General features: G+C 40.2%; 1 protein-coding gene and 1 pseudogene across 1 annotated transcript; one reads left to right on the top strand and one right to left on the bottom strand.

Annotated features, from left to right (window-relative positions):
• Positions 1-267: 267 nt before the first annotated feature.
• On the bottom strand, positions 268-5,931 carry LOC123600556 (solute carrier family 22 member 10-like). The gene is made up of 3 exons (XM_045482583.1): positions 5,530-5,931; positions 4,284-4,387; positions 268-313 (listed from the first exon to the last, which is right to left on the bottom strand). Exons 1-3 carry the CDS (start codon positions 5,929-5,931, stop codon positions 268-270), a joined length of 552 nt encoding a protein of 183 aa, XP_045338539.1.
• Positions 5,932-25,074: 19,143 nt separating this feature from the next.
• LOC123600555 lies at positions 25,075-26,837 on the top strand (annotated as a pseudogene).
• The last annotated feature ends 293 nt before the right edge of the window (positions 26,838-27,130 follow it).

Below are 27,130 nucleotides of genomic sequence, written 5' to 3'. Positions count from 1 at the left end.
CTTTGTTCATTTGGGTTTTTTTCCCAAATTTCACATGTGAGTGAAATCATATGGTATGAAAAGACAGTTTTGCCAGATAAAGTGTTCTTGGTTGGCAGGGTTTTTTCTTTCAATATTTTAAATACATCATCTCACCCTCTCCTGGCCTGCAGGGTTTCTAAGAAACCTACCAATGGTCTTCTGGGAGCCTCCTTGTATGTGACAAATTGCTTTTTTCTTGCTGCTTTCAAAATTCTCTCTTTATCTTTAAATTTTCAGAATTTAGATCTACTGGACTTGGCATTGACCCCTTTGGGTTCTACCTATTTGAGAACTTTGGGGCTTCATGAATCAAGATGTCCATTTCCCTCCCTAGATTTGGTAGATCTCAGTCATTCTTTCTTTAAGCTTTCCACCCCTTTCTGTCTCTCCTCTCCTTCTATGACACCAATGATGCATACATTATCTCATTGTCCCCCATACATTATGTGATTTTGCCCCATACATCTCATATGCTTTTTGAACTATTGTTCAATTTTTTTTTCTTTCTCTTCCTCTAGCTGGGTAATTTCAAAAGACCTCTCCTGAAGTTCACTTATTTTTGTCTTCTGCATTATCAAGTCTGCTGTTGAAGCTCTCTATTGAATTTTTCAGGTCAGTCACTGGATTCTTCAGTTCCAGGATTTTATCTGGTTCTTTTTTTTTGTTCTCTGTTGCTTTATTACACTTCTCATTTTGTCCATGTACTGTTTTCCTGATTTCATGTAGTTGTTTATCTGTCTTTCTTATATTTCTTGAACTTCTTTAAGATAATTACCGTAAAACCTTGGTTTGTGAGCATAATTCATTCTGGAAACATGCTTGTAACTCAAAACACTTATATATCAAAGCGAATTTCCCCATGAGAAATAATGGAAACTCTGATGATTTGTTCCACAACCCCAAAATATTCATATAAAAATGATTACAGGGGCGCCTGGGTGGCGCAGTCGGTTAAGCGTCCGACTTCAGCCAGGTCACGATCTCGCGGTCCGTGAGTTCCAGCCCCGCGTCGGGCTCTGGGCTGATGGCTCGGAGCCTGGAGCCTGTTTCCGATTCTGTGTCTCCCTCTCTCTCTGCACCTCCCCCGTTCATGCTCTGTCTCTCTCTGTCCCAAAAATAAATAAACGTTGAAAAAAAAAAATTTAAAAAAAAAAAATGATTACAATATAATATAAAATAACAAAGAAAACACAAAATGTAAAGAAAAATAAACAAATTAACCTGCACTTACCTTTGAAAACCTTCATGGCTGGTGTGAGGGAGATAAGAGAGAGGAGGGTTATCGTGTAGGACAACTGTCACTAACACTAACGGAATCACTGGTATCTGTTGGCTCAGTGGAATCTTTTTCTTTTTATGCAGCTTTAACAAGGAACCTATCCAATGACTCTTGCTTTTGCCTCCTTTTGAGGATTTCACACAAATGTGACATTGCATTGTCACTAAACATCACTCTCACTGCTACAGTCTTATTTGGGTGGTGCTTTTCTACAAAATTTTTCACTGTTTCCCACATTTTACTCATCTCTGTAATGTCATATGAAGCGAGGGATTCCTCTGCCTCTTTCTTCTCTTCCTCTGCAGATGAGATGCAGAGGTAGACTTCTCATAAAATCTTGCAATTTCAGCCATCGCATACCTCATTCATACTTCTCAGTCATTTCCTTCTTAATTTCCACCATAGTCATCTGTTTCTTACCATCTTTCTTTTCAACCTTTTTCCGCATAGGGGCCATTGAATACACTTACATGGATGTTGACTACAATACGGTATTAATAAACTTTTGTCATATACCGTATTTAATGTAACTGGCAATAAGGCAGCAGAGGAAAGGGTCTACATCTGCAGGAAGCCTGACAAAGAATGAAGCAAAGCATTCCTCAGCTTACTCTCGTATAGAAAAGCAAAGGACTGTCTATAGGTGCTTTGAAGTGACAAAAAAATACCCTAGGGCCAGTTGTGGGCACCTTCCAACATTCTGAAAAAGCACTGATTTTTGCCAAACACTGTGGCCTGAGATCAAGCATCTGAGCATGGGAGATAATCATCCACAATCCCACAGTGAGAAAGAGAGAAGAACCATTGGTTCAGTTGTGATCATGTGACATTTGGTATCACATACTACTCATACTGCAAGACATCACTCGTTTACCAAGTTCAAATTTGTTAGAAAGGTTTGCTTGCCTTGTGGAACACTCACAGAACAAGTTACTCAGAATCCAAGGTTTTACTGTATTTTGAATTTTCAAGAAGTTGATGGGAAAATTTTTAAAAATGGGGCACCTGGGTGGCTCAGTCAGTTAAGTGTCTGACTTTGGCTCAGGTCATGATCTCATGGTCTGTGGGTTTGAGCCCCCCGTCTGGCTCTGTGCTGACAGCTCGGAGCCTGGAGCCTGCTTCGGATCCTCTGTCTCCCTCTCTCTCTCTCTGACCCTCCCCCCACTCATGTTCTGTCTCTCTGTCTCTGTCTCTCTCTCAGAAATAAATAACATCAAAAAATATTTTTAAGAAAAATTTAAAAAATAATAATTTAAAAAAAGGGGAACTCCTGGGTCAGTCGGTTGAGCATCCAACTCGATTTCGGCCTCAGCTCATGATCGCAGGGTTGTGGTATGGAGCCCCACGTTGGGCTCCATGCCGAACGTGAAGGCTGCTTAAGATTCTTTCTCCCTCTCTCTCTCTCTCAATAATAATTAAAAAAATAAGTTGATGACTCTCCATTTCTTTAGGGGCAGTTACTGGGCTTTATTAGTGTCTCTTGGTGGTGTCTCATTTGCCTGATTCTTCATGATCACATAGCCTTACATTTAAAGGAGCAGACACGTCCTGACTTCATAGACTGGTTTTGTCAGATAAAGACCTTCTCCTGAGTCCCCCAGACTGATAGGACTGCTTCCGAGATCATGGTTGGGTGAAGCTGAAGCTGGGTCGTGCGGCTGCTGTGGGGTCCACAGTCAGGCCAGGTTAGTGGGCTTTTTACTGGTGATATGGGTTGGTGTGGTTCCTGCCAGGCCCTTGGTCTGGCAAGACTGCCCTGGACCCTGGAGAGCAGGGCCACAGGGCTGCTTCAAGGTCTGTGGTAAGGTCTGAGATCAGTGGGTCTGTTATCAAGGTCACCAATGAACAGGGCGCTTCCTGGGTCCCTTGGTGGATGAGGCTTGTGGCAGGATCACAGAAAAGTGGGTCTGGAACTGGGTCTGTAGGGGGCAGGCTCCTTTCAGGTCCCTAGCCAAGACCATGATCAGTAGGCCTGCTGCTAGAGTGTAGGCCTGCCTTCTCAAGGCTGCTCTTCTCAGTCTTGGCCTCTACTGAGCTTTTGAAACCTCTGACCTGAATCCCATGGTTCCCACAAAGGCATTTTGTCTGTGGATGACCATTATATCCTTGTTACTATGTGGAGATAAGGCTGGGGCCCCCTCTTCTTCCCTCTTGTGGACGTGGTGTTTCTCTTTTTTCTCTTTCAATGTAGGTATTTATAGCTATCAATTTCCCACGGAGCATTGCCTTCACTACATCCCATAAGTTTTGGTACGTTGAATTTTTTATCTAATTCATCGCTGAGTATTTTCTAATTTCCTTGGTGCTTTCTTCCTTGACCCACTGGTATTTTGTAAGCATGCTGGCTGATGTCCATGAATTTGTAAATTTTCCAGTTTTGCTTCTGCTGCTGATTTGTAGTTTCACTCTGTTGGAATCAGAGGCAATGCTTTGAATAATTTTGATCCTTTGAACTCTACTGATTCCTGGTTTTGAGCCTTAAATGCAGTCTAGCTCCACATACACTTGGAAAGCATGTGTAATCTGCTGTTGTCAGGTAGAGAGTTCTGCACATGTCTGTCAGCCTTGCTGAAGTCTATGCTGAAGATCTCTATCTCCTTACTGTGCGGTATCTCTGTCTTCAAACAGGCTGAACCCCCGTCTTGGAGTACCTTTCCCTCCCTGCCCATAGTTTACTCCTTCTCATCTTTCTAAATGGAAAGTATTATGGTACCTCCCTATAAATACTGTTCTGAAATGCCCCCAGGTCTGTCTCATGGAGATATCATTTCTGTGTCCTGTACAGAGATATCTGTGCAGCAAAATGGCACTTATCACACACTCTAATTCTCCACCTCCATCTCTAGCTCCCTGGGAACCGAGGCAACCCACAACGGTATAAACTGTACATTGGAACTCAGTAAAGACTTCTTTATGAAAGAGTTCATTATAAGCTGATGAAAACACCATAGAATAAGGGCAGCAGTGAGCTGGAGACACTCACCTGTCCGAGAGATGGCCGTATATGAAGCCTCCCACCAACATTCCAGCCATGAATAGGAATTGAACAACTGATCTCTGTGACTGATAATTACATTCGAGGTCCCACTGGAAGAGAAGGAAACCAGCACAGGGGAGTTTCACAGCAGCTCACAGTCCCTCAGTGTTCACTTGCTGCCACAACCATCAGCGGACATGCTCTCCAGCCTCCCTCTCCTACATTTACTTACCTATATCATCCAAGTCTCAATTTAAGCATGACTTTCTCTAGAAATCCTCAACTAAATCTTCTAGGTTATATTAGGGACAATCTTTATGTTCACTTAGCATTCCATACCTCAGGGGTTCTCAATCTTGGTCACACACTGAAAACATTGAGGAGATTTTCTAGAATACCGATGCCTGCATTTCTCACCTAGAGTGAAATACACTGATTTGCTTGTCTGCGAAGTATCCAGGGCATGGAGATTTTTTTTTTAATTAATACAGGTATTTGCAATTTGCGACTAGGCTGAGAACAAGTGACCAAAAAATAATACATTATATCAAGTATTTACTTGCCAAATCATTACTATTCACCTTACATTTAAAGACCCCTGATATGGAATTCACGTCTAGTTGGTTGATTTCACTGGCCTCAAATTCAATGTAAGTGCTTGCCAATTAAGAAGATAATAATCACAGGGCACCTGGGTGGCTCAGTTAAACATCCGACTTTGGCTCAGGTCATGATCTCATAGTTCGTGGGTTCAAGCCCCGTGTCAGGCTCTGTGCTGACAGCTCAGAGCCTGGAGCCCGCTTTGGATTCTGTGTCTCCCTCTCTCTCTCTGCCTCCTCCCCCTCTCAAAAAGAAATAAACATTAAAAAATGTTTTAGGGGCACCTGCATGGCTCAGTCGGTTGGGCGTCCGACTTCGGCTCAGGTCATGATCTCATAGCTTGTGAGTTTGAGCCCCACATCAGGCTCTGTGCTGACAGCTCAGAGCCTGGAGTCTGCTTAGGATTCTGTGTCTCCCTCTCTCTCTCTCTGCCCCTAACCCACTCACATTCTGTCTCTGTCTCTCTCAAAGATAAATAAACATTAAAAAAATGTTTTAAAAAAGAAGATAAGCAATCACTATTTGCTAAAACAATGAAAGAGAGCTGACTGACTGCAATACCTACACAATAACTGAACACTTGAATCATGCTTATTCTGTCATCCTAAATACCCAGACTTAGTAGTCACAAGAGGTAAAAGGGGCCTCTTACCGCAGACACAATGGTAGAGAGGAAGGAGCTTTGGTCATCAACCCAGCCATCCAGACAGGCCTCTGTGTCTGGCTCAGTCATGTTGGTGAAGGTTCCATTCAGATGAAGAAGGTGCCACTGGGGATGGATAAAGCGCTGACATTTCTCTGGCCTCGATTCTGAGTTCAATGCGATGGAGATTCTGAGGAGGGCCTCAGGGCTGAGGATCCCAGTATCATTATCAGAGACTGTGTCATTGTCAAGGATGTTCACCCAGCAGCGATGACCAGGAATGGCTGCAGTGAAGTTCTCCAAAATCATATGGCATAATAGCATCAGCATGAAGGGAAGAACTAAAATTATCTGAAGGATATGGAATTTCCCCAGGCCACCATCCTGATCCAGGAGCTCCTGAAAGGCCATTGAGTATGAACAGGTGATCCTCCAGAGGAGACACAATGACTTTATGGAGATAAATTCAAAGGGACAAAAAGGCTTCCTTTTATTAACTCACACTACATCAGTGTGACCTCACACCAGCTTCTTATCAATGGACCTCACTCGCATCACTCCTGCAGCAGAGCAGTGGAAACGGGATCCCCAGACCTTTTGGAACCAGGAAGTGTTAATTTTTCAGCAGAGCCAAAGAGAAAATTATATACCAGGGACACTTCTGTTGACAAAGAAATCTGTTTAAAATTTTAATCTCTGAATGTGCTTCCCCTTAGTGACCTTTCACAGCAGCTTCTGAAATTAGCATTGGACTTTGTCGTGTATTTAACCCCCCAAATAAACTAAAATAAGCCTGCTGTGCAGACTTCAACCATTTCCGGAAAATGAAACTTGAGCGACAAAAAAAAGAATGGTTGTGTAGAAAAATCAAATACTTTTCTTGTTTAGCGCTGAATTTAGATTAAGATAATAAATAAGATCCTTTGTTGTTAATCAAAACACAGTGAAATGTGGTGCAATTACTACATTTTGGTAACTGATACGACACTTCAGTTTCAATCACCTTAGGAATCTTAGATTCCTTGCAATGTAGATACAGAAGGAAGGCAGTGGTAAGTTCACATAAGGGTTTCTTTTCTCAAGCTTTTTTTTAAATTTATGTAATATACTTGAAGATCTTTTCAGGGCTAGTGTTTAGAGTCCTGATTAACTGGCGATTTCATCATTATGAATGAGGCTTCTTTATCTCTGATAGTGTTCCTTGACTTTAAGCACGTGTTTTCTCATACTTACATAGCCATTCCAAGCTTCTTGTACTTACGGTTTGCATATAAACTTCTAATCCCTTAGGTATTTTTTATTTTTTTTATTTATTTATTTTAATGTTTATTTTTAAGAGAAAGAGAGAGACAGAGCACGAGCAGGAGAGAGGCAGAGAGGGATCAAGACACAAAATCTGAAGCAGGCTCTAGGCTCTGAGCTGTCAGCATAGAGCCAGATGTGGGGCTCGAACCCAGGAACCACATGATCATAACCCGAGCCAAAGTCGAATGCTTAATAATGACTAAGCCACCCAAGCGTCACTAGTTAATATTTGATTGAAATGTTTGTTGAGGGGTGCCTGGGTGGTTCAGTGGTTTGAATGTCCAACTCTTGATCTCAGTTTAGGTCTTGATCTTAGGGTCGTGAGTTTGAGCCCTGTGTTGGGGTCCACACTGGCGTGAAGCCTACAAGAAAGAAAGAAAGAAAGAAAGAAAGAAAGAAAGAAAGACAAGAAAGATTTATTGAGATTATTGTAGAATCACATGTAGTTGTAAGAAATATGAGAAACTGTGTGCAGTTCCCCTAGCTTCCCCCAATAGTAATATTTTGCAAAACTATAGTATAATATCACAACTGGGATATTGGTACTGATACAAACCCACTGATCTTATTCAGATTTCCTCAGTTTTACCTGTACTTGTGTGTGTGTGTGTCTGTGTGTGTGTGTGTGTGTTTACTACTATATGGTTTTTATCACATGTGCAACTTAGTGTTCCCACCACCTCAATCAAAGTAACAAACAGTTCTATCTCCACTCGTATCCCTCATGTACTGTTATAAGTAATACCTCTTTGCTGCTTCTGTCATTCCCTTTTCTACCTTTGGCAACTACTAAACTATTTCCCATTTTTTTTAAGCTTCTGCTAATTAAAAATTGTTTTATATACAAAAAAATAATATGGGAGAGTGACGTCATCAAAATGGTAACATAAGCTGTTCCCAACTTCAGTCCCCCACAAAAGAAGATCAACTGGCAACTGTCCATAGAAAGACACCATTGTGAAAATCCCAGAACCCAGAAGTGAGGCTGAAGCAACACTGGAACCACAAGATCACATTAGAAGAGCAAGAGGAGTGGCTACACTCTGACCATATTGCCCCACCTCCATGCCAGCACGACACCACACTGAGAAACTCCATCCTGAGCCTACAGTTTCTCCAGGGAGAAAAAGAGAACTCAAGGTAGACATCAGTTCCCTGAACATTGGGAGTTGCTTCCCAGAAAGTCCAGCCAGGTATCACCTCATGGGGATTACTGGGGAAAACTGCAGGGCTCCACCACTGGGATTCAGATAGGGATGAAGAAGGGACAAACCTTACATTAACCAGTGCTTAGATCTTGACAGACCATATTCCTATTTGCAGTGGCATCGAGAAGAGAACCCAGCCAGTTTTTCTGCCCATCTGCAGAGCTGAGCTGGAGGCCCCATCTTGACAGAGAGCTCAGTTGGTAGCTCTGCCTGATTTGGGTCCCCAGCCAACAAACTATACCAGCTGTGGAGCTGGTTATGCGGCCCTGCCCGGGAAGGAAAGCATATTCACAGTCCTGCCCAACTGCTGGGTGTAGCCTCCATTCCCATTAAGCCAGGAAGTCTAGCAAGGGAATCCAGGTATCCATAGAGCCCATCCAGTGGTCTCACTTGGATAGGCATCCAAGACCAAGTCTTTCTCAACTGTTAAGAATAGCCTCTGGCCAGGACAAACTTATGGAGAATAACGAAGCAGAAAAAAAAAAAAAAAAAAAAAAAAGAGGGAAACTAAGGGAAAGAGCAAGATTTAAGAATTGGAGAAATCAGTGATCATTAAAAAGGAACAACATCAGAATCATAGGGATCCCAGCCGATGAAGAGAGAGAAAAATGGGTAGAAGGGTTACGTGAGCAAATCATAGCAGAAAACTTTCCTAACCTGGGGAAAGACACAGACATTAAAATCCAGGAAGCACAGAAGACTCACATGAGATTCAACAAAAACTGACCATCAACAAGGCATATCATAGTCAAATTCACAAAATACTCAGGCAAGGAAAGAATCATGAAAGCACCAAGGGAAAAAAGTCCTTAACCTACAAAGGGAAGACGTTTCAGGTTTGCAGCAGACCTATCCACAGAAACTTGGCATGCCAGAAAGAAGTGACAGGATATATTCAATGTGCTGAATTGGAAAACTATGCAGCCAAGAATTCTTTATCCAGCAAGGCTGTCATTCAAAATAGAAGGAGAGATAAAAAAATTTCCCAGACAAACAAAATTAAAGGAGTTTGTGGCCACTAAACCAGCCCTGCAAGAAATTTTAAGGGGGACTTTCTGAGGGGAGAAAAGATGTATATATATACCCAAAGCAACAAAAGATTAGAAAGGACCAGAGAACATGACCAGAAACTCCAACTCTACAAGCATCATAATGGCAATAAATTCCTATCTTTCAGTACTCACTCTAAATGTCAATGGACTAAATACTCCAATCAAAAGACATAGGGTAACAGAATGGATAAGAAAACAAGATCCATCTATGTGCTGTTTACAAGAGACCCACTTGAGACCTAAAGACACCTTCAGATTGAAAGTAAGGGGATGGAGAACCATCTATCACGCTAATGGTCAACAAAAGAAAGCTGGGGTAGCCATACTTATATCAGATAATCTAGACTTCAAAATAGGGACTGTAACAAGAGATGAAGAAAGGCATTATATGATAATTAAGGGGCCTATCTACCAAGAAGACCTAACAATTGTTTTTTGGGTTTTTTTCAATATATGAAATTTATTGTCAAATTGGTTTCCATACAACACCCAGTGCTCATCCCAAAAGGTGCCCTCCTCAATACCATCACCCATCCTCCCCTCCCTCCCACCCCCCATCAACCCTCAGCTTGTTCTCAGTTTTTAAGAGTCTATTATGCTTTGGCTCTCTCCCACTCTAACCTCTTTTTTTTTTTTTCCTTCCCTTCCCCCATGGGTTTCTGTTAAGTTTCTCAGGATCCACATAAGAGTGAAAACACATGGTATCTGTCTTTCTCTGTATGGCTTATTTCACTTAGCATAACACTCTCCAGTTCCATCCACGTTGCTACAAAGGGCCATATTTCATTCTTTTTTTTTTTTTTTTCAACGTTTATTTATTTTTGGGACAGAGAGAGACAGAGCATGAACGGGGGAGGGGCAGAGAGAGAGGGAGACACAGAATCCGAAACAGGCTCCAGGCTCCGAGCCACCAGCCCAGAGCCCGACGCGGGGCTGGAACTCACGGACCGCGAGATCGTGACCTGGCTGAAGTCGGACGCTTAACCGACTGCGCCACCCAGGCGCCCCGGCCATATTTCATTCTTTCTCACTGCCACGTAGTACTCCATTGTGTATATAAACCACAATTTCTTTATCCATTCATCAGTTGATGGACATTTAGGCTCTTTCCATAATTTGGCTATTGTTGAGAGTGCTGCTATAAACATTGGGGTACAAGTGCCCCTATGCATCAGTACTCCTGTATCCCTCGAGTAAATTCCTAGCAGTGCTATTGCTGATCATAGGGTAGTTCTATTTTTAATTTTTTGAGGAACTTCCACACTGTTTTCCAGAGTGGCTGCACCAATTTGCATTCCCACCAACAGGGCAAGAGGGTTCCTGTTTCTCCACATCCTCTCCAGCATCTATAGTCTCCTGATTTGTTCATTGTGGCCACTCTGGCGTGAGGTGATATCTGAGTGTGGTTTTGATTTGTATTTCCCTGATGAGGAGTGACGTTGAGCATCTTTTCATGTGTCTGTTGGAAGACCTAACAATTGTAAACATTCATGCTCCAAATGTGAGAGCACCCAAATATATAAATTGATTAATCATAAACATAAACAAACTCATTGATAATAATATCATAATAGTAGGGGACTTCAACACTCCACTTACAGCAATGGGCAGATAATCTAAACAGAAAATCAACAAGGAAACAGTGACTTTGAATGACACACTGGATCAGATGGACTTAACAGATATATTCAGAACATTTCATCCTAAAGCAATAGAATACACATTGCTTTCCAGTGCACATGGAACATTCTCCAGAATATTTCACATACTGGGACACAAATCAACCCTCACCGAGTACAAAAAGATCGAGATCAACCATGCATATTTTCAGACCACAGTGCTATGCAACTCAAAATCAACCACAAGAAAAAATGTGGAAACATAACAAATACTTGGAAACTAAAGACCATCCTACTAAACAATGAATGGGCTAACACCAAGAAGTTAAAGAGTAAATTAAAAAGTACATGGGGGTGCCTGGGCGGTTCAGTCAGTTAAGCATGTAACTTTGGCTCAGGTCGTGATCTCACAGTTTGTGAGCTTGAGCCCCGCGTTGGACTCTGTGCTGACAGCTCAGAGCCTGGAGCCTGCTTCAGATTCTGTGTCTCCCTCTCTCTCTCTGCCCTTTCCCCACTCACACTCTGTCTCTCCCTCCTTCAAAAATAAATAAACATTAAAAAAAATTTTTTTTAAGTACATGGAAGCCAATGAAAATGATAACATCACAGCCCAAATGCTCTGGGATGCAGCAAAGGCAGTCATAGGAGGGAAGTATACAGCAATCCAGGCCTTTCTAAAGAAGGAAGAAAGTTCTCAGATACACAACCTAACCTTATACCTTAAAGAACTGGAAAAAGAACAGCAAATAAAACCCAAAAACAGCAGAAGACAGGAAATAATAAAGATTAAAGCAGAAATCAATGCTACTGAAACAAAACAAAATAAAACAAACAACAACAACAATACAGTAGAACAGATCAATGAAACCAGAAGCTGATTCTTTGAAAGAATTAACAAAATTGACAACCCCCTAGCCAGTTTGATCAAAAAGAAAAAGGAAAGGACCCAAATAAACAAAATCAAGAATGAAAGAGGAGCTATTACAACCAACACAGCAGAAATGCAAACAATAATAAGAGAATATTACAAGCAATTATATGTCAATAAAATGGGCAATCTGGAAGAAATGGACAAATTCCTAGAAACATATACACTACCAAAACTGAAACAGGAAGAAATAGAAAATTTGAACAGACCCATAACCAGTAAAGAAATCAAATTAGTAATCAAAAGTCTCCCAAAAAACAGTCCAGGGCCAGATGGCTTTCCAGAGGAATTCTATGAAACATTTAAAGATGAGTTAACACCTATTCTCTTGAAGCTGTTCCAAAAAATGGAAATGGAAGAAAACTTCCAAACTCTTCCTATGAAGCCAGCATTACCTTGATTCCAAAACCAGAAAAAGACCCCAGTAAAAAGTGGAACTATAGACCAATTTCCCTGATGAACATGGATGCAAAATTCCACAAGATATTAGCCAAGCGGATCCAACAATACAATAAAAAAATTATTCACCATGACCAAGTGGGACTTATACCTGGGATGCAGGGCTGGATCAATATCCACAAAACAATCAATGTGATTCACCACATCATTAAAGGAAAGGACAAGAACCACACGATCTTCTCAATAGATGCAGAGAAAGCTTTTGACAAAATACAGCATCCTTTCTTGATAAAAACCCTCAAGAAGTAGGGATAGAAGGAGCATACCTCGAATCATAAAAGCCATATACGAAAGACCCAACATTAATATCATCCTCAATGGGGAAAACTGAGAGCTTTCCCCCTAAGGTCAGGAACAAGACAGGGATGTCCACTCTCGCCACTGTTGTTCAACATAGTATTGGAAGTCTTAGCCTCTGCAATAAGATAACACAAAGAAATGAAAGGCATACAAATTGGCCAGGAGGAGGTCAAACTTTCACTCTTTGCAGATGACATGATACTCTATATGGAAAACCCAAAAGATTCCACCAAAAAACTGCTAGAACTGATCCATGAATTCGGCAAAATCGCAAGCTATAAAATCAATGCACAGAAGTTGGTTGCATTCCTAGACACCAATAATGAGGCAACAGAAAGAGAAATCAAGGAATCGATCCCATTTACAATTGGATCAAAAACCATAAAATACCTAGGAATAAATCTAACCAAAGAGGTGAAAAACCTATACACTGAAAACCATAGAAAGCTTATGAAAGAAATTGAAGAAGACACAAAGAAGTGGAAAAAGATTCCATGCTCCTGGATATGAAGAACAAATATTGTTAAAATGTCAAAACTGGGGCGCCTGGGTGGCGCAGTCGGTTAAGCGTCCGACTTCAGCCAGGTCACGATCTCGCGGTCCGTGAGTTCGAGCCCCGCGTCAGGCTCTGGGCTGATGGCTCAGAGCCTGGAGCCTGTTTCCGATTCTGTGTCTCCCTCTCTCTCTGCCCCTCCCCTGTTCTTGCTCTGTCTCTCTCTGTCCCAAAAATAAATAAACGTTGAAAAAAACATTTAAAAAAAAATGTCAAAACTACCCAAAGCAATCTACATATTCAATGCAATCCCTATCAAAATAACACCAGCATTCTTCACAGAGCTAGAACAATCCTAAAGTTTGTATGGAACCAGGAAAGACCCCGAATTGCCAAAGCAATCTTGAAAAAGAAAACCAAAGCTGGAGGCATCACAATACCAGACTTCAAGCTGTATTACAAAGCTGTAATCATCAAGACAGTATGGTACTGGCACAAAAACAGACACTTAGATCCATGGAACAGAATAGAGAACCCAGAAATGGACCCACAAACATACGGCCAACTAATCTTTGACAGAGCAGGAAAGAACATCCAATGGAATACAGTCTCTTCAGCAAGTGGTGCTGGGAAAACTGGACAGCAACATGCAGAAAAATGAACCTGGACCACTTTCTTACACCACACACAAAAATAAACTCAAAATGGGTGAAAGATCTAAACATAAGACAGGAAGCCATCAAAATCCTCAAGGAGAAAGCTGGCAAAAACCTCTTTGATCTTGGCCGCAGCAACTTCTTACTCAACACGTCTCCACATCTCCAGAGGCAAGGGAAACAAAAGCAAAAATGAACTATTGGGACCTCATCAAAATAAAAAGCTTCTGCACAGTGAAGGAAACAATCAGCAAAACTAAAAGGAAGCCAATGGAATGGGAGAAGATACTTGCAAACGACATATCAGATAAAGGGTTCGTATACAAAAGCTATAAAGAACTTATCAAACTCAACACCCAAAAAACAAAATCCAGTGAAGAAATGGGCAAAAGACATGAATAGACACTTCTCCAAAGAAGACATCCAGATGGCCAATGGACACATGAAAAAATGCTCCACACCACTCATCATCAGGGAAATACAAATCAAAACCACAATGAGATACCACCTCACACCTGTCAGAGTGGCTAACATTAACTCTGACAACAACAGATGTTGGCAAGGATGTGGAGAAGGAGGATCTCTTTTGCTCTGCTGGTGGAAATGCAAATTGGTGCAGCCACTCTGGAACACAGTATGGAGCTTCCTCAAAAAATTTAAAATAGAACTACCCTATGACCCAGCAATTGCACTACTAGGTATTTATCCAAGGGATACAGGTATGCTGTTTCAAAGGGGCACATGCACCCCAATGTTTATAGCAGCACGATCAACAATAGCCAAAGTATGGAAAGAGCCAAAATGTCCATCGACAGATGAATGGATAAAGAAGATGTGGGAGGGGCGCCTGGGTGGCTCAGTCAGTTAAGCGTCCGACTTCGGCTCAGGTCATGATCTCGCGGTTCATGAGTTCAAGCCCCGCGTCGGGCTCTGTGCTGACAGCTCAGAGCCTGGAGCCTGTTTCAGATTCCGTGTCTCCCTCTCTCTCTCTGACCCTCCCCCGTTCATGCTCTGTCTCTCTCTGTCTCAAAAATAAATAAACGTTAAAAAAAATAAAAATAAAAAGATATGTGATATACACACGCACACACACACACACACACACACACACACACACACACACAAAATGGAGTATTACTCAGCAAGCAAAAAGAATAGAGTCTTGTCATTTGCTACTACACGGATGGAACTGGAGGGTATTATGCTAAGCGAAATTAGTCAGTCAGAGAAAGACAAATATCATATGACTTCACTCATATGAGGATTTTAAGATACAAAACAGAGAAACATAAGGGAAGGAAAACAGAAAGAATATAAAAAAAGGGAGGGAGACAAAACGGAAGAGACTCTTAAATATGGAGAACAAACATAGGGCTACTGGAGGGGTTGTGAGAGGCAGAATGGGCCTAATGGGTAAGGGCATTAAGGAATCTACTCCTGAAATCATTGTTGCACTATATGCTAACTTGGATATAAATTTAAAAAATAAATTAATTTTAAAAAGAATGCTTGCAATAATAGAGAAAGAAAATAAAGAAAATAAAAGAATAGCCTCTGGCCCCCAGATAACCAGGGGCCCTGAACAATGACCCTAGTCAGCCTCAGAACCCAGACCATGACACCTCACAGCCACAGAGCTCAGACAACCACTCCACCCCACAGCAGAATCCAGTCTATGGCCTTGCCTCAGGTAAGGCTTATCTAGTGACACCACCCTATTATGGAGCATTGCCGGTAGCCCCACACAACAAGGAAGCCCAGACAGCAAACCTGCTGAACCACGTGCATAGCCTCTAATCCTATCCAACTGTGCAACACACCTGGTAGCCCCTCCCCAACCAGAGACCCAGCCAGCAAACTTGCTCAACAGTGGACCAAAGTCAGTGGCCTACTTGATCATGAAGTCCAGCCTGCATACTCACTCAAATTTGGGCATAACCTACAGCTCTGCTTAATCATAGAGTACAGCCTAAGGCCTCATCCAACTGTGAAGCTCTGCCTATGGCCCACTTGAACACAGGGTCCACCCAAAAACTCCATCCAGTTGGGGAGCACAGCCTAAGATCCCAACAACCAAGAGCAATTGCATAACTTAGTTTGAAGCCCTGTCCAACCACAAAGTCCAATTAGTGGCACCACCTTACCAAAGAATGGTCTGCGACTTCACCCAACCAGCGGTAATTGCAGAGCCCAGCTAGTGGCCTCACCTGATCACAGAGCAAATCCAGCTGCTTCGCCCAATAGGGAGCCACCATCCCCACTTATAGGTGGAGCCCAGCCAGAAGAAGCCCTGCCCCAACCTCAGAGAATAGTCAGTGGTCTTGTCCACTAGACATGCCAATAACAGACCCCACCTGCCCATGTGTGCTATCAAGTGACCCATCCAGTACTCCAAGCTGAGCTGATTAGTGAAAATCTTTTCTTGCCAAAGTAAACCTATAAATCTGGAAGAGAAGAAATTCAACAAAGGAATAGAAACTGTCCAAAGAAACCAAATAGAAATCCTAGAGCTAAAGAATATAATGAGTTAAATAAAGAATTAAATAGAAATTTTCAACAGAAGACTCAACCATGCAGAAGAAAGAATCAAAGAACTAGAAAATAAGCCCAGTTATATAAGAAAAAAAGAATGAAAAAGAGTAAAGAAAGCCTATGGGCTCTATGATACAACCAAGGAAATAATATATGTGTTATGGGAATCCAAGAAGAAGAGAAAAGGACAAAAGTTAACTTGAAGAAATAATGGTTGAAAACTTCCCACACTTGAGGAGAGAAATGGACATCAGATTCATGAGACCCAGAAGACCCCAAATAGGTTAAACCTGAAAAGAGCTTCACTGAAACGAATTATAATGAAATTGTTGAGGGTCAAACACAAAGAGAATTTTGAAAGCAGCAGAAGAAAAGTGATTCATCACATTCAAGGGAGCTGCCGTAACACTATGACCAGAAACCTGAACTGAAACCTTGCAGGCAAAAGAGAGTGAGATGATATACTCAAAATAATAAAAGAAAAATATTAATCAAGAACACTATACCCAGCAAAACTGTCTTTCAGAAATGAAGGAGATAAGGACTTTCCAAAACCAACAAAAGCTAAGGGATTTCAACATCACTAAACCTGTCTTACAGGAAATGCTACGTATATCAATACTTGTTTTGTTTTGTTTTGTTTTGTTTATTGCTAAATACATGGCATGTGTATACAAAAGCTGGTTTAACCATTCACCTGGTGAAGGCCATATGGATTGTTTCTAGTTTTTGTTTGTTTGTCTTTTAGTGACATTTAATGACATATAATAATGTGTAAGTTTAAGATGTAGGTCATGTTGATTTGATACATTTGTATGTTGCAAAATGATTACCATCATAACCTTAGCGAACACCTCATTTGTGGCACAAAATTATAATTACTTTTTTGTGTTGAGGACATTTAAAATCCAGTCCTTTACCAAGGTTAAAATCTATAATACAATATTTGCTATAATCACTTGGGTATGCATTAGAACTCCAGAACTTATTTATCTACTACTTGCAAGTTTGTATCCTTAAACAGCTCACCAATTCCCCCACTGCCCAGATCCTGATAACCACCATTCTACTCTCAGTTTCTAAAAGTTTGGCTTTTTTAGATTTGACATACAAGTTATATACAATATCTATCATCCTCTCTCTGACATATCACATAATATAGTGCCCCCAAAGTTCAACATGTTGTCTCAATTGGCATAATTTTCTTCTTTCTCGTGGCTGAATAATATCCCATTGATACATATACCAAATCTTCTTTATCCATTCATCCATCAACAAACACTTAGGTTTTTCCACATCTTGGCTATTTTGAAGCATGCGGCAATAAACATGAGAGTGCAAACATCTTTTCAATATCTTGATTTCTTTCGGATATATACCCACAAGTGGGATTGCTGGATCATATGGTAGTTCTATTTTTAACTTTTTGAGAAACGTCCATATTGTTTTCCATGGTAGCTGCACTAATTTACATTGCCACCAACAGTGTACAAGGGTTCCCTTTTCTCCACCACCTCGCCAGCACTTACAGCTTGCCTTCTTGATCCTAGCTATTCTAACAAGTGTGAGGTGATATCCCACAGTGGCTTTGATTTGCATTTCCGTGGTAATTAGTGACGTTGAGCATCTTTTCAGTATTTGTTGGTTATGTGGGGTATCTTCTTTTAAAAAAAAAAATCTCTGTTTAGTTCATCTGCCCGTTTTTAAATCTGTTTTTGTTTGTTACTGAGTTATATGAGTTCTCTACATATTTTGGATATTAATGTCTTATCCAATATATCGTTTGCAAATATTTTCTCCCATTCCGTAGGTTGTTGCTTTTTCATTTTGTTTATTGTTTCTTTTGTTATGAGGAAGATTGTTAGTTTGAGTACTCTTACTTGTTTATTTTTGCTTATGTGTTTGTGCTTTTGTTGTCATATCCAAATAATCATTGCCAAGACCTATGTCAAGGAGCTTCTTCTCTATGATTTCTTCTAAGAGTTTTCATTTATTGGGCTTTATATTTAAGTCTTTCCTCCATTTTGGGTTAATTTTTGTGAGTGGTATATGGGCCCATTCATTTTTCTGCATTTGGTTATTTACCACCATTTGTTGAAGAGACTTTCTTCCACCATTGAGTATTCTTGGTTTTCTTGTCAAATATTAGTTGACCATATATGTGGGCACTTATGTCTGGAGACTCTATTCTATTCCACTTTACTGTGTGTCTACTTTTATGCCAGTACCATGATATTTTAATTACTCTTTGTAATATAGCTTGATATCAGGAAGTGTGATGCCTCACAGAATTTCTTTGGCTATTTAGGGTCCTTTGTGGTTCCATATGAATTATAAGATTGTATTTTCTATTTCTGTGAAAAATGCCATTGGAATTTAGTAGGGATTGCATTAAATCTATAGATGGCATGGGGCGCCTCGGTGGCGCAGTCGGTTAAGCGTCCGGCTTCAGCCAGGTCACGATCTCGCGGTCCGTGAGTTCGAGCCCCGCGTCGGGCTCTGGGCTGATGGCTCAGAGCCTGGAGCCTGGAGCCTGTTTCCGATTCTGTGTCTCCCTCTCTCTCTGCCCCTCCCCCGTTCATGCTCTGTCTCTCTCTGTTCCAAAAATGAATAAACGTTGAAAAAAAAAAATTTAAATCTATAGATGGCTTTAGATAGTATGGACATTTAAAAATGTTAATTTTTCCCATTCGTGAGCAAGTAGTATCATTCTATTTATTTGTGTCTTCTTTAATTTCTTTCATCAGTGTCTTATGTTTTTCATTGTACAGATCTTTCTCTTCCTTGGTTAAACTAATTCCTAAATATTTATTGTTTTTTATTTTAATATGAATGGGATTTTTTTTTTCTTCATATAATTCATTGTTAGTGTATGGAAATGCCACTAATACCTGTGGGTGGACTATTGAATTCCTTGATTAGTTCCAAAATTCTTTGGTTGAGTTTTAGGATTTCCTATATATAAGATTATATCATTTGCAGACAACAACTTTACTTCTTCCTTTCCAATTTGAATTCCTTTTATTTCTTTATCTTGCCTGAATGCTTTATCTAGGATTTCCTGTATTATGTTGAATAAGAGTGTTGAGAGTAGGCAACTTTGCCTTGTTCCTGACATTAGAAGAAGAGTTTGTTTTTAGCCCTTTACTGTTGACTATGATGTTAGCTGTGGGTGTTTCACATATGACCTTTATTATGTGGAGGTATGTTCCTTCTATACTCAATTTGTTGGGGTTTTTTATCATGAAACCGTGTTGAATTTTGCCAAGTATTTTGTCTACATCTATTGAGGGTGTCCTATAATTTTTATCATTTATTTTATTAATGTGGTATATCATATTTAATGTTTTGTTTATGTTGAACCATCCTAGCATCCCACTTGGTTATGGAATATAATCCTTTGATGTGTTGTTGAATTTTGTTTACTACTATTTTGCTAGGAATTTTTACATCTATATTCATCAAGGGTATTGGTCTATTGTTTTCTTGCAGTGTCCTTATTTGGCTTTAGTATCAGGGTACTGCTGGTCTCATAAAATGAGTTTGGGAGCGTTCCCTTGTCTTCAATGTTTTGAAGAGTTTGAGAAGGATTGGCATTAATTCTTCTTCAAGTTTTTGGTAGAATTCACCAGTAAAGCCATCTGGTCCTGGGCTTTTCTGTACTGGGAAATTTTTGATTACTGATTCAATCCCTCTATTCATTATTGGTCTGTTCAAGTTTTCTATTTCTTTCATTCAGTCTTAGTAGACTGTATGTTTCTTAGAATCTACCCATTCTTCTAGGTTATCTAATTTATTGGCATATAATTGTTCACAGCAGTCTCCTGATCCTATGTTTTCATGTAGTATCAGTTGAAACGCCTCCTCTTTCATTTCTGTGTCTTAGTCTTCTTTTTTTTCTGAGTAGTCTAGCAAAACGTTTGTCAGTTTGTTCACATTTTCAAAAAAAAAAAAAAAACAGCTCTTAGTCATTGATCTTGATCTTTTCTATTGTTTTTCTTTTTTCTTTTTTTTTTAATATAATTTATTGCCAAGTTAGCTAACATACAGCGTATATACAGTGTGCTCTTGATATCGAGGGTAGAGTCCTGTGATTCATCACTTACATACAACACCCAGTGCTCATCCCTTTTCTATTGTTTTTCTAGTCTCTATTTCATTTATTTCCATTCTGCTCTATTATATCCTTCCTTCTATAACAAACCGTGGCTTAATTTGTTCTTCTTTTTCTAGTTCTTTGTGATGTAAAATTAGGTTGCTCGAGACTTTTCTGTTTTTTAATATATGCTTGCATTTCTTTAAACTTCTCTAAGAACTGATTTGCAGCATCCATAGGTTTTGGTGTGTTGTGTTTTCATTTCTGTTTGTTTCAAGATTGTTTTTACTTTCCTTTCGATTTCTTCTTTGGCCCCTTGGTTGTTCGGGAGTATGTTGTCTAGTTTCCACGTGCTTTTAAACTTTCCAGTTTTCTTTTTCCTTTAATATTTGTATAACGTATTTTTATTGTAGAATTTCTAAAATAGAAATATAATTCATGTGCTATAAACTGATCCTTTTAGAGTGTACAGTTCGGTGGCTTCTAGTATATTCACAGAGCCATGCAGCCATCTCCATGGCCTTAATTTCAAAACATTTTCATCAGCCTTGTCCCCATTAGCAGTGACTCCCTAATCCTCCCTATCCCCTTCACCCCCTGCCCTGAAACCACTAATATGATTTCCTTGTGGATTCCTCTGGACATTTCATATACGTGGAATCATATAAGGTGGCTTTTTGTTTCTGGCTTCTATCACTTAGTATAAAGTTCTGAAGGTTCATCCACATTGTAACATGCATCAGCATTTCATTCCTTTTTATGGCTAAATATAGCTATGTTATTTTTGTTTATCCATTCACTGATTGATGGATCTTTGAGTTAGTTATGTTCACTTTTTGGCTATTATGAATAATGCTGCTATGAACATTCCTATACAAGTTTGTTTTGTCTGTGATATTTTAATATTTATGCTGTGCTTTCAGATCTGATTTGGTCCTCATAAACACTTTGAGAGATAAGGCCAGTCATACTATTTCCATTTTATAGGTAGAGAAACAGAGGATCTCAGATATAATAGCTTCATACATGCTAGAGTCAGGGTGGGGGGGATGGGTGAAGTAGGTGATGGGAATTAAGGAGTGCACTAGTCATGATGAGCACTGGGTATTGTATGGAAGTGTTGAATCACTAAATTGTACACCTGAAACTAATATTATACTGTATGTTAATTAACTGGAATTTAAATTAAAAACCTAAAAAAGAACAAAATAAAAGCAAATAGAACCAGCTTTATCTTTCTTGTTGATTTCTAGTTTCTAACTTTCTGTTGTTTCTAACAACAGAACTGAAACAAAATACTTTGTGTTGTTTAAGCCACCCAGTCTGTGTAATTTTGTTATGGTAGCCCTAGAAGACTAAGATATCCCTCTTTCAAAAGCTTTACAATAGCACCCAATGATTCAAGAAATTTCATCTTTGCAATTGTTCCATTTAAGTCATTTCCTGAAAAGGAATCTCTGCAGGCTGGACATAGATCTACTTTCTAAGGTGTCCCACAAGTGATGAATTTGAAATTCAAGAATGAGACTCTGAATAGCCAAAACCACCTTGACAAAGAAAAGCAAAGCTGGAGACATCACGTTCTGGACTTCAAGTTATATTACAAAGCTGTGGTGATCAAAACAGTATGATACTGGCACAAAAATAGACACACAGGTCAATGGAACAGAATAGAAAACCTAGAAATGAACCCACAACTATATGGTTAATTAATCTTCAACAAAGCAGGAAAGAATATCCAAAGGGAAGAAGACAAGTTCCTTCAACAAATAGTACTGGGAATACTGGACAGCAATATCCAGAAGAATGCAACTGGACCACTTTCTTTCACCATACACAAAAATAGACTCAAAATGGATGTAAGACCTAAATGAGAGACAGGAAACCATTGAAATCTTAGATAACACAAGCAGTGACCTCTTTGACATCAGCTGTAGCAACTTCTCTCTAGATATGTCTCCTGAGGCAATGGAAACAAAATAAATTAAATAAACAAATAAACTATTGGGACTTCATCAAAACAAAAAGCTTCTGCACATCAAAGGAAACAATCAACAGAACTAAAAGGTAACTGATGGAATGGGAGAAGATGTTTGCAAATGACATGTCTGATAAAGGGTTAGTATCTAAAGCCTATAAAGAACTTATCAAGCTCAACACCCAAAAACACAAATAATCAATTAAAAATAGGCAGAAGAGATGAATAAACATTTCTCCAAAGAAGACATCCAGATGGGCAACAGACATATGAGAAGGTGTTCAACATCATGACCATGTTCAACATCATGATCATTCCCTGATCATCAGGGAAATATAATTCAAAACTTCAATGAGCTATCACCTCACACCTGTCAGAATGGCTAAAATCAAGAACACAAGAAACAACAGGTGTTGGCAAGGATGTGGAGAAAGGGGAGCCCTCTTTCCCAGTGGGAAAGGGGACTCCCACTGTTGGTGGGAAGGCAAACTGGTGCAGCCACTCTGGAAAACAGTATGGAAGTTCCTCGAGAAACTAAAAATAAAACTACCCTACAATCCAGCAATTGCACTACTGACTATTTACCCAACGAATACAAAAATACTAACTTAAAAGGATACATGCACCCCGATGTTTATAGCAGCATTATCTACAACAGCCAAATCATGGAAACAGCTCAAGTGTCCATTGACTGATGAATGGATAAATATGTGGCATATATATATGTGGCATGATATAGATATAGATAGATAGATAGATAGATATAGATATAAATAATGGAATATTATATATTATACATATAATGAAATATTACTCAGCCACAAAAAAGCATGAAATCTTGCCATTTGCAATGACATGGGTAGAGCTAGAGAGTATTGTGTTAGGCAAAATAAGTCAGTCAGAGAAAGACAAGTACCATATTATCTCACTCATCTGTGGAATTTAAGAAACAAAACAAATGAGCAAAGGGAAAAAAGAGAGAGAGAGGCAAACCAAGAAATAGACTCTTAACTATAGAGAACAAACGGACGGTTACCAGAGGGGAGGTGGGCAGGGGGATGGGCAAATAGGTGATGGGGATTAGGGAGGGCACTTGTCATGGTAAGCACCAGGTGATGCAAGGAACTGTTGAATCACTATATCGTGCACCTGCCACTAATATTACGCTGTATGTTAACTAACTGGATTTTAAATAAAAACTTTAAAAAATTTTTAAAAAGAATAAGAAACTCTAGTCTGCAGAATAAATTCTAAAGATTTTTAAAAATCAACCTACCTTCTGCCATTATTGCCCTGTATATCCTGTAGATTCCATCTTTTGAATATCTTATAAGTGCACAAATATTATTTACCTTTTCCTATGATTGTATGCTTATTATTCTCTTGGTTATAAACTGTTTTTTTTTTCAATTGTTCACCTACTGCTTTATTGTCTCAAGAATCTTCCTTCAAGAGTAGTTAAAAGTTCACTTCTATAAAGACCATTTCCTTGGCCCATGGCGTCTCCCCGGGAATCCTGAAACGTTGTCTTTTTCATTTTTCCACAGCACATTGTGTATTTCTCTTATAATTATCTTACGACATTGCAGTGTAATTATTTATGTATCTATCTCTTATTAACTGGATTATAAGACCTTGAAACACTGACCTCAAGTTTCACTTAGAAACTTAAAAATATAATACACAAATACATATAAACACATGACATTGGTTTATTTACAGCAATAGCAAAGAAAGTTAGTCCAAAATGCTATTCGGATGACTCAGTAACTCTGGGAAAACAAACCATTACAGGAAAAATACAATTTCCTTCCCCCATTTTGAAATTTCCTCATTTCAAAAATCTTAAAACCGCTGTTACGGTGTGATTTAAACTGTAGCAGGACTTCAGTTACCAAAAGTTAGCATTCGTTCACAACATTCCACTTTGATTTATTTTTTTTTTTAATTTTTTTCAACGTTTATTCATTTTTGGGACAGAGAGAGACAAAGCATGAACGGAGGAGGGGCAGAGAGAGAGGGAGACACAGAATCGGAAACAGGCTCCAGGCTCTGAGCCATCAGCCCAGAGCCTGATGCGGGGCTCGAACTCACGGACCGCGAGATCGTGACCTGGCTGAAGTTGGACGCCTAACCGACTGCGCCACCCAGGCGCCCCCATTCCACTTTGATTTAACTGAGGATGGGTTTCTTTAATCTTTAATAAAAATGCAGTTCTAATCAAGACAAATCCCTGCTCTCTGCTCTTTACACAGGCGTATCACAAAGAAGTTCACCCTTGGGCCTCCATACATCCCTTTTCTGAAAATACTAGATGATTGAACAGGTGTGTTTTAGGTTATATGCCAAACAGGGATATTTCCTTCTAAACTCTACTGACTTCCGAAGAGCCTGTAAGGTCAGGATCATTCACTGAGTAGCTTTTAAGCAAGTTTAGTTGTCAACAGCTAAGTCTCTTTGCCAGATACATGTATCTGTGACTTTATGGAAACTATCTAGCTGCCTCAAAAGACTTGGGGTAAAACCTCCCACTACTCTTCTGTGTCGGTCAGGCAGGGCCCACTAAGGAGAAAGTGGGGTCAGGATCCATATGCACTTAGTGTGGGGGCACCTGGGTGGCTCAGTCGGTTGAGCTTCTGACTCTTGATTTCAACCCAAGTCATGATCTCATGGTTCCTGGCTTCAAGGCCCATGTCCAGCTCCGTGCTAACAGCAGGGAGCCTGCTTGGAATTCTCTCTCCCTCTCTCTCTGCCCCTCCTTCATTCATGTGTGCACACAGACACACACTCTCTCTCTCTTTCAAAATAAATAATCATTAAAAAATATATGCACTTAGTGTGACATAGCGAAAGGAAATATTTTCTCCCTTTGAACTTATTTCAGTAAAGTCATAGTGCCATCTCTTACAGATCGGCTCTTCAGCCTCCATGGCCCTTCAGTGCCTCCTGGATCAAGTTGGAGGCCTGGGGAGATTCCAGATCCTTCAGATAATTTTCCTTTGTATCTCCAGCCTCGTAGTGAAAACTCATATTTTATTGGAGAACTTCACTGCAGCCATCCCTGGTCACTGCTGCTGGGTCCACATCCTTCACAATGACACGGTCTCTGCTAACAGCACTGGGATCTTCAGCCAAGAGGTACTCCCGAGAATCTCCATCCCACTGGACTCAAACACGAAGCCAGAGAAATGCCATCGCTTCATCCATCCCCAGGGGCAGTTCCTTCACCTGAATGGTACCTTCTGCAACACGAGTGGGCCAGACATAGAGCCCTGTGTGGAATGCTGGGTGTATGACCAAAGCTTATTCCCTGTCACCATTGTAATTGAGGTAAGAAGTCCCATTTAAATCTTCCACTTATATGATCAAAGTGTTTAGAAATACACAAAAAATTGGGGCGCCTGGGTGGCTCATTCGGTTGAGCGTCTGACTTCGGCTCAGGTCATGATCTCACGGTTGATGAGTTCGAGCCCCTTGTTGGGCTCTATGCGGGCAGCTCAGGTCCTGGAGCCTGCTTTGGATTCTGTGTCTCCCTCTCTCTCCGCTCCTCCCCTGCTCACTCTCTGTCTCTCTCTCAAAAATAAATAAAGATTAAAAATAATTAAAAATAAATTTAAAAAAGAACTACACAAAAAAGAGACTTGCTTTATACATTTAGTCCCAACGTGGACATTGCAGCCAGACTTTTCTTCATTCGTTCAGCAGATAGTAATTGTTTATCTATACTATGACAGTCAAGAGTATTGGTATTGAGGTTAGTGAACAATCTAAACACGTGCCTGCTATCACATCATTCAATCTACTGAGAGAGACCTATAATTTAAAAAGTAATGTTATGCTATAGGAGCCTGGGTGGCTCAGCCAGATAAGCACCGGACTTCAGCCCAGGTCATGATCTCACGGTCCATGGGCTCCAGCCCCACGTTGGGCTCTGGGCTGACAGCTCAGAGCCTGGAGCCTGCTTCAGATTCTGTGTGTGTCTCTCTCTCTCTCTATCTCTCCCTCTCTCCCTCTCTTTCAAAAACAAATAAACATTAAAAAGAAATGTAAGTAATGTTACGCTAGATCAGTGGTTCTCAATACTCATTGAAAACTGATTTCCAGAGTAGAGCAAATCAGAACTTCTGGGCAAAGGATCCAGGCACCAGCACTTTTTAAGCTTTCTCAAGTGATTTGATGTGTGGCCAAAGATAAGAGTTACCATAAAGGTGAATGTAGATTGCTAAGTGAAGTCCAAGGCAGGGCTTCTGTATTACCTATAGGATGAGAGTAGGTTTCTTGAAAAAATTGTGTTGGGCACAATACCTGAAAAATGTGTATAAGTTAATGCAACAAAGGGAATTGGTGGTCTAAGAGGAAAATGAATAGAGATATACAGGCAAATGGATGCAAATGATTCAGAGGATATGAGGCACAAGAGAGTGAACCAGCCTCATTTCAAGCGTTGAAGCAAGCTCAGTATTCTAGCTGTGAGACACCAGGGGAGAGTGGTTGGAAACAAAGGCAGGACCACAAGGGAGAGGATCCCATCCATCACATGTAAGAGTTTGGAGTCAATGTCTACTAAAGGGTTTCAACTCTTCTAAAACTGCTGTGCTGCTTTCCTCCTCTTCCAGTGGGAACCGATATGTGAATCTCAGTCATGAAAATCAGTGGCCCAATTCCTATTTATAGCTGGGGCGCTGAGTTAAGTTTATTCTAGGGAAGTGTTGCAACCGGCGCAACAAACACCGAGATCAGGGTCCTGAGGGTAGGGGAATGTAAGAAAAAAAAGAGAGAAGAGAAGACAGTTTGGGAACAGGAGGGTCCCCTGGGCTGATGGCCCAAGTGACGGCTTTATTGTTGCTGTACACAATCTTTTATAAGACTCTTATGGATCAGGTCATTCTAAGAATAAACAGGTTTCACATGATCACTGCCAGCCAAAACATTTAGTTCTGTGTACCTTGTGAACTTTCTGAACGGGTCACAAGTCTTTGTTGAT

This window comes from Leopardus geoffroyi, chromosome D1 (assembly GCF_018350155.1).
Source record: "Leopardus geoffroyi isolate Oge1 chromosome D1, O.geoffroyi_Oge1_pat1.0, whole genome shotgun sequence".
Classification (NCBI taxonomy): domain Eukaryota; kingdom Metazoa; phylum Chordata; class Mammalia; order Carnivora; family Felidae; genus Leopardus; species Leopardus geoffroyi.
Note: the sequence above shows the minus strand (reverse complement) of the source record. Positions and strands in the feature narration are given on the sequence as shown.